At 30.7% G+C, this 9,114-nt stretch overlaps 1 protein-coding gene across 1 annotated transcript in view; it reads left to right on the forward strand.

Moving 5' to 3' along the window:
- The window catches only part of LOC124419831, an 81,350-nt gene extending 73,403 nt beyond the window's left edge, over positions 1–7,947 (forward strand). Inside the window, exon 3 of the mRNA XM_046950605.1 lies at positions 7,546–7,947. Within this exon, the coding sequence (XP_046806561.1) occupies positions 7,546–7,855 (310 nt within the window). The 3' untranslated portion in view covers positions 7,856–7,947. The remainder of the gene's footprint in view (positions 1–7,545) is intronic.
- The last annotated feature ends 1,167 nt before the right edge of the window (positions 7,948–9,114 follow it).

Consider the following 9,114-nt stretch of genomic DNA (forward strand, 5'->3'; position numbering starts at 1 on the left):
ATCAAAATATGTATGGGGGTCCGCGAATTTAAATAAATTCCTCAAGGGGTCCACGAAGTAAAAACCGGGGGAACCGCTGGTCTAGTCTATAGTCAAGCTATAGCTTAGTCTATAGTCTTGTCTATACTCTAGTTTATAGTATTGTTTATAGTCTAGTTTATAGGTTATAATCTAGTCTATAGTTTTGTAATTAATTGAGAAATTATTTAATTAATTTATTACTCAATTTATTTAAACAATTATTTATTATATTAATGGATATAAAAATATATTAATAATAAACAATTCTCTATAATTTTCAATTTTATAGATATGTAACTTAATGAAAATGATTCATAATTTGGTTATTTCCGTGCTTATAGCGATTTTTTTTGAAATCGCTATAAACCGTTCCAAACAACCAAGGTTTTTCGCTACATTGACTATACTAAATAGCAACAACATAACAGTAAAGATCCACCATCTATCTCTTTTCCACTTACACAAGGTATTGAAATGTAATTTCAATACCTTATGCAAGTCTATCTATCTCTTTTCCACTTGCACAAGGTATTGAAATGTAATTTGTGTTTTTTTGTGGTAAAATTTTGATGAAAAAAAATATTAAATAAATTTTAGAATATATAGAAGTTATTATTCAATGATATAGCTTTTTAGTAAATATAAACACATATATTTTTGGCTTTCGGTTTGGTTGCGCATTAGCTGTTCTTGTTGTTATATTCCTTTTTGCCTGCAAACAAAATCTTGTTTTTTTACTGTTTTATCCGTCAATTGCTTTACGAAATTATTTGTTGTAATGTGAACACCGGGCAATAAACTTTTACAATTTGTATTGAATTGTGTTTCGCTTTGTTTCTTCAAACAAAACGTCAAAATAGAAATACTCATTTTAAGCACATTATGAAATAAAAATGTATTTAATTTTTTGTTTTTAGGCAGAAATTTCTATGAAATCGTAAAAAGTATTATTAAATAGTTTCTTTAACGTTTAACAAAAATGTTTCATGTTTGGTGTTCACAATGTGTTCACACTAAGAAAAAATTTGTAGTTTGACAAATAAAAATGTTTCACGAAAAACAGCTGATATTTGGTTTGCTCTTCAAAAATATTTTGTGTTCACATTACAGCCAACAAATATTTGATAAAAAACGTCAAATATTTGATAGGTGTGAACGAACCTTAAGCACTTTACTCGATGAGTTCTGGTGATTTTTCTAGTGAATTTGTAAGCAAATATTTTGCTGGGTAACAACGAAATTACACAGAAGTAAGATTTATACAAGTCAAAATTTACCAAATATTATGTGGATCGGTCCATAATTGACCTTACCACCTATATAAAGTCCCCTTCAGAAAACGACTTTAACGTTAATTATGGGCGTAAAAATACGAATATAGCGAAGAAATTTGACATAAGTAAGTATCTTAGGAACCAAAACCTTTCCACCAAATTTTATGTGGATCGGTCTACCATAAAAATACTTTAACGATCATTACTGCCTTAAAAATACGAGTATAGCGATGAAATTTCACAGAAGTAAGTTTTTCACAATCCAAAATCTCTTTACCAAATTTTATGTGGAACAGGCCTTAATTGACCCTATCCTCAACATGAGGTCCCCATCAGAAAAATACTTTAAGGCCCATTACTGGCTTAAAAAACCGAGTATAGTAATGAAATTCGACTCAATTAAGTTCCTTGCTAGCCAACATCTCTTAACCAAATTTTATGTGGATCGGGTCTTAATTGACCCCTACCCCAATATAATGTCCCCATTAACAAATTAATTACTGGGCTAAAAAACGAGTAAAGCGATGAAATTCGACATAAACATGACTTGTAGGAACCAAAATCGTTCTACAAAATTTTACGAAGATCGGTCTATAATTGACGCTACCCCCATATAAGGCCCCTTCAGAAAATGACTTTAAAGCTCAGTACTGGCTTAAAAGTGCTATAGATTTATAAATTCGACATAAACTAGTTTTGTGTAAGCTAATATCTCTATCTCTTCTATAGGTACCGAAACCTCTCTACCAATTTTTATGAGGATCCGTCCATAATAACACCAACCCATATAAATTTACAACCAACCCGCTACTTTGTTATCAAGCCATGTTATATGTTTTGTAAAAATGGAGCTATGAGCAATAACGAACCGATCCGGAAAAATATTATGTAGAATGGTTTATATGTACACAAAACATACTCAAGTCAATGAATTGTGTGCGTTTAAGTGATTTTCGGAAGCTATGACCAATTTTCCAAAAAAGTTGAAGAGTACTTCTATAGATTCTCATCTACTTGAGACTTTAAATGCTTGAATTCGTGTGTATTGGTCTACATGCTTAATCTCATGCTTCTAGGTTTAATATAATGGTAAACTCAAAAAAATACCAGTCGAAATACGATGAAGTAGCAATAAGTCCTCTTTTATAGATTCTAATTTACTGCAGGCTCTACAAGATTAATTTATGTTTCTAGATTCTATTTTATAGAAAAGTCAAAAAGTTCCAGGCGAAGGAAGAAAAAGTACCAAAAATTTAATTTATAAATTCTCATTTACTCCAGGCTCTACATACTTAATTTCATGCTTCTAGGTTCAATGTTATAGAAAATGTTTTATAGGTTTTCACTTAATCCTTTTGAAGAACGATAAAGTACCAAAAAGTCCCCTTTTATAGGTTCTCACTTAATCCGGACCATACATGCTTAATTTCACGTTTCTATGTTCAATATAATAGAAATTTCAGAACGAATAAGTACAAAAAAGTCCGCTTTAATAGGTTCCCACTTAATCCGGGCCATACATACTTAATTTCATGTTTCTAGGTTCAATATTATAAAAATTTCAAAAAGTACCTTTTAAAGAACAAAAAAGTATCAAAAAGTACCCTTTTAGGCTTTACACGCCAAATTTCATGCTTCTGGTTCAGTATTATAGAAGTTTCAAAAAGTACCTTTTGCAGTACGAAAAAAATCCCCTTTTAAGGTTGTCACTTAATCCGAGCCATGCATACTTAAATACATGTTTCAAAATTTACCTTTTGAAGAACGATAAAGTAGCAAAAAGGTACTCACTTAATCCGGGCTATATATGCTTAATTTCATGTTTCTAGGTACAATATTATAGAAAATTCAAAAAGTACATTTTGGGTTCTTACTTTATCCGGGCCATACATGCTTAAATTCATGTTTCTATGTTCAATATTATAGAAAATTCAAAAAGTACCATTTGGGTCCTCACTTAATCGATGCTTCGATGCTGTTTCTACGTTCAATATTGTAAAATTTGTATGGGTTCTAACTCAATAGAAAACTAAAAAAATACCAGTCGAAGGACGAAAAAATACCAAAAGGTTTATTTAAATTAAATTAAATTTTATTAAATTTTATTTATTCCGGGTTCTACTTCCTCAATTCTATGTTTCTTTGTATAAATTAATAGCAAACTTAACAAGTAAGAGTGTTATATTCGGCTGAGCCGAATCTCATATACCCACCACCAAACCGTATGTCGTAAAAGGAATGCTACCCTATAAACATCAGGTTGATATTTGGAATATGGCTTAAGTCAATTGTGAGCGTATGAGTAATTTTCTGAAGAGGACCTTTATATGCGTCAATTATGAACCGATACTCAAAAAATTTTGTACATAGATTTCGTTCGTATAGAACCTCAATATCATATTTTAAATAAAGAAAACTTGTATTTTAATAACCAAAACTCGTCCCTGAAGAGAATCTTTTATAGGTGCTAGGGTCAGTTATAGATCAGTCCTCATTAAATTCGGAATGAAGAATTATGTTACTAAGTATACGTTTCTTTAAGTATATATAGTTTTATGTCGATTTTCAGCGCTGTTCTAGTAATTTTATGAATTTTCTTCTGCAAATTTTCTAAAGTTGATCTTATATCCTCATAACTTTTTGTAGACTGATTTTTGTTCATATAAAGCAATTTTTTAATGAATATCATCGCTGTACTCGCATTTCTATGCCAGTAATTAGCGTTAATGTAATTTTATAATGGGGGCTTAATATGGTGGTTGGGGCGGTGGTGTTTTACGATGAATTACCGACACATTCCGCATGAAATTTAGAATGAATTTCATAACAGTATTTCATATTTTTAAGCCAGTAATAATCGTTTAAGCAATTTTCTGAAGGTGACCTTATATGGGGGTTTGGTTTGTAAGAAACTTACTTATACAGATTTTCATCGCTATACTCGCATTTTTTTGCCAGTAATTTGTGTTAAAGTCATTTTATGGAGGGGACCTTATATGGGGGTTAGGGTCAATTACGGACTGATCATCAAAAAAATTGGTAGAAAGATTTTGGCTTATATGAAACTATATACCCGTTAAAGCTGTTTTCAGGAGGTCCACTTGTATGGGGGCTATAAAGTGGACCGATATGGCCCATTTTCACTACCAAACAAACCTTAGCAATAGGGAATATTTGTGCAAATTTCAACTGTCTAGATCTTCTCATATGGTTCCTATCGTGATTTCAACAGACATACGAACGGAAATCGTCTTAGAATTTAAAAAGGACCCGGAATATACATACTTTTATGGATCTATGACCAATATTTCAATGTGTTACAAACGGAATGACAAAATCAATATACTCCCCATATTTTTTGATGGTGGGTATAAAAATATATAATTTTTACTACAATAAACATTAAAATTATTGATTTATAGATTAGTATAAATTATAGGGACTTCACAAAATATTTTTTCTTTTAAATTTAAGTTTTGATAAATTTTCAATTGTCATCTTCTTTTTATAAAACATGCATAGTTTTAATCATGATAAAAATAAGAAGGTAGTGTCATTCCGCTCTCAAAAAAATTTTTTTTTAAGTTTGCCGGTATTTTCTGAAATTTGTTTTTTGTAAACATAAAAAAGTCGTTGCCACATGCGTTAAAGGGAAAACAATTTTAAGACTTTTGTATTATTTATGTGTAATTTATAGATATTAAATTAGTGTATAAGATTTTCTCATTCCGTTTGTAACACATGGAATGATTCATCTAAAACGCACAAAAGTATAAATTGGCAATTTCATGTCAAGTGACCCAACTTTTAAAATCGATATCTTCCGCACCAAGGTTAGTACTATTGAATAGTAGGACACATATTCTCAGACAGACATGTCCGTATGTCTCTGGACCATGTTGTTATAAAAATGATGCGGCTTAGCGGCTTCGGTCGATAAATGTGTTGGCATGTTGGTTGCTGGCCCTTAAAACTGGTAATTACTAGTGCTTAGTCTCTTGTAGCTTTCAATCATTTTGGTGGCCTTGGCAATGTAAATCATCGTAGATTTTTAGCGCTATTTTTTATACCCACTATCAAAAAAGATGGGGGGTATATTGTTTTTGTCATTCCGTTTGTAACACATTGAAATATTCGTCTAAGACCCATAAAAGTATATATTCTGGGTCCTTATTAGATTTTAAGACGATCTAGCCATGTCCATCCGTCTGTCTGTTGAAAACAAGATAGAGTCCTATGGAAGTAGATAGCGAGCAGAAATTTTGCACAGATACTTATAGTTGATGCAGTTTGTTTGGTGTTGAAAATGGGCAATATCGGTCCACGATTTTGCCTAGCCCCCATATAAGGCCCCCTTCAGAAAATGACTTTATCGCTCATAACTGGCTAAGAGAAGCGTTGAAATCCGGCACAAACATGTATTATCGGAACATAAATCTCTTCGTAGAATTTTATAATGATCGGCCCAAAATAGACCCTACCCCCATATAAAGTCCCCTTCAGAAAATGACTTTATCGCTCATAACTGTCTAAGAGAAGCACCAATAGCGGTGAAATTCGGCACAAACATGTATTATGGGAACATAAATCTCTTCGTAGAATTTTATAAGGATCGGTCCAAAATTTACCCCACCCCCCATATAAAGTCCCCTTCAGAAAATGACTTTATCGCTCATAACTGTCTAAAAGAAACACCAATAGCGGTGAAATTCGGCACAAATATTTTTTATGGGAACATAAATAAATCTCTTGGGAGATTTTTATAAGGATCGGTCCAAAACTGACCCTACCCCCCATATAAAGTCCCCTTTAGAAAATGTCTTTATCGCTCATAACTGGCTAAGAGAAGCACCAATAGCGGTGAAATTCGGCACAAACATGTTTTATGGGAACATAAATCTGTTCGTTCATTACTGACTCAAAAAGCGCTAATATTCTACATAAACTAGTTTCGTGCGAGCAGAAAGCTCCCTGTTAAATTTTATAAGGATCGACCCGTATTAAAAGTGGGCAATATAGGTCCACGTTTTTGCCTAGCCCTTATATAAGGACCTTCAGAAAATAACTTTGTCGTTCATAACTGGCATAGAGATGAATCTATAGCGGTAAAATTCGTAATAAACATGTTTTATAAGAATTAAAATATCTTTGTAAAATTTTATAAGTATCGGTTCAAAATTGGCCCTACCCCCCATATAAGGTCCCCTTCAGAAAATTAATGCTTTAATGCTTATATCTAAGCTTAAGAAACATACTTATATAGCAATAAAATTCGACATAAAAAAGTTTTATAGGAACTAAAATGATTTTCGTTTGACTCAAAAATGTTAATGCACCAGTAAAATTCTACATAAACAAGTTTTTGAAAGCTTAAAGCTCTTTATCAAATTTTAGAAGGATCGGTCCTTAATTAACCAAATCCCCCTTGTAAAGCCCTATTTAAAAAATTACCTAAAAGCTCATTACTAGCTTACAGCGATCAAATTCTACATAAACAAGTTTTGTAGGAAATCGGTCTATAACTGACTCATAACTTATTGGCTGTAATGGTCAAATACGACTACAGCGATAAAATTTCACATAAAAATATTTGTATGAGCCCCTACCCTATGCCCCTATTAAGTTCACCATCTTATTAAATGCCCTCTTCCAAATATTTCCTCGATGTTCATATTAATATTGACATATGATTCAACATAGATCGATAAAATCAAAATTTATTAATAAGAATGATTTGATGGTGGGTATATAAGATTCGGCATGGCCGAATAAGTATAACACTCTTACTTGTTTTTTTATTTTTTTTAATATTATTTTGATTTTATTTTTTATATTTTCAAAAAAATTCTGTTGGAAATTATTTTATATTTGACTTTTCAATAAACAAAATATGTAGTATTTTTGGAATGAGTATGGTAGCTCGATTTTATAAAATACCAGCAAATGTCAGAAGGTTAATATGGTGACAAAAAGAGAGAATGACACTACCTTGATATTTTTACCATGGTTTTAATCGCATACAGTGACTTTTTCTGTTGTTTTGTAATACAGAACTGCGAAGTTTAATTTTGTATGTACTTAAAAACATCAGAATCCAGTTATTTTTATATTATCTAATCTGATTATTAATTGGCATTCGATTGCCAACTCAAAAACCCGATCTAAATTTTTGGAAATAAATATCTAATTCACTGTTCACTTTTTTGTTAGAATTTAAATCTTCTTTACAAAAAATTATTTTAAATTTCAGTGTGGATATACGAGAAGGTTACACAAAAGCTATCAAGCGATGGTCCGATGAAAGTGTGTTTGGAGAGAGAGCGTACTTTATATTTGACAAAGAACCTGGAACACTATCCATTCAAAGCACGAAGTTTGCTGACTCTGGAACATACAGATGTAGAGTGGATTTTTTAAGAGCTCAAACCCGCAATAGCAAAATTACTCTCTCAGTTATAGGTAAGAATTTTTATAATAAATTTTTAATATATTATTTTAGATCAGAGATTGCCAAAGCTAAAACTTTTAGTGTATTAGTGAGAGAGAGTGAGTTGCACTGACAAAAAAGTTGAGTAAACTAAAGAAAATTAAAAAATTATAGTAAAATGTAAAAATTAAAAACTCGTAGATATAAAAGTAAAAATTGGAAAAAACTACGCCTTGATATTCTGAATAAAAATTCATTAATTATAGGTGTAACTAAAATAAAATATAAGCTTTTTTAAAAAAGTTGTAATAACAAAAACTTTTTCTAGAATCTTACATCTCGACAAAACTTTGTAATCGAAAAAGCAGCTAGAACTAAATTTGTATTTTAAGATTTGATATGTAATAAACACGTCGGAGGTAATGATTACAATTTTCTTTTCTAATTACAATATCTTTTTATTTTAATTAAAGGTTTTTGAAAATTATAATTTGTAAATTAAAATTATTTGCAGTTGAGGAATTTCCTTACAATAACATGTAATTAGTAATTATTATCTAGGTCACTACCTTTTTATTACAAGCAATTTGTAATTGGCAAAAATAATACTTCTCTTTACTAAACTTGTAAAATAACTATGAAATGTTTTGAATCATATCGCCTTTTTAAAACGTATTCCCTACTTTCTTAAAATGTTTCGTAACATAAAAGGCATTGAGAATTGCCAAACGAATTTTTTATCATAAAATACTTTTCAATTGCCAATTGAAAAAAATCGCACAGCCGCTGCATAGTTGCTAGATTATTTTGATGCAAAATCGTCAAATTTTTTTATCAAAAATTTTAAAAGAAACTGTTTATTGAAAAAACTGTAAAACTTCTAAACTCACATTTCAATATTAGGATGATTACAAATTACTATTTTTTTAAATTTAAAAATTAAAAGTTTATAAAGGTAAAGTATATATTGTGTCCCCACATTATCCCCCTCCTAGTGAAAACGATACTGATTTTAAATTTGCTTTATGTGTAGAATCTTTCTTATTCTTGTCTTCTTTAATTTCGGAAGATTGAATTTCTATGAAAGCAGGCTTTAAACGATCTATCGATACGTTATCGATTTTGTTTCCAATTTGAAGGGTGAAGTATTTTCAAACTTTGCAATAACTTTATAAGGACCAAATTTTTGTTGAAGTGGTTTCAAAATAAAATTATTCCTTATCCAATGAAGGTTTATTAATACTAGAACAGGATTTTGGTTTTATTCTTGAGATTATTGTTCTCAGTTGTGCTACAAAATCATTGCTTTTCATTATGGCGGTATTATCGTTAAGGAATTGTCCAGGAAGATGAAGACTTTCATCATAAACCATCTCCGCAGAAGAGCAATTT

The sequence above is a fragment of the Lucilia cuprina genome, chromosome 4 (assembly GCF_022045245.1).
Source record: "Lucilia cuprina isolate Lc7/37 chromosome 4, ASM2204524v1, whole genome shotgun sequence".
Taxonomy (NCBI): Eukaryota; Metazoa; Arthropoda; class Insecta; order Diptera; family Calliphoridae; genus Lucilia; species Lucilia cuprina.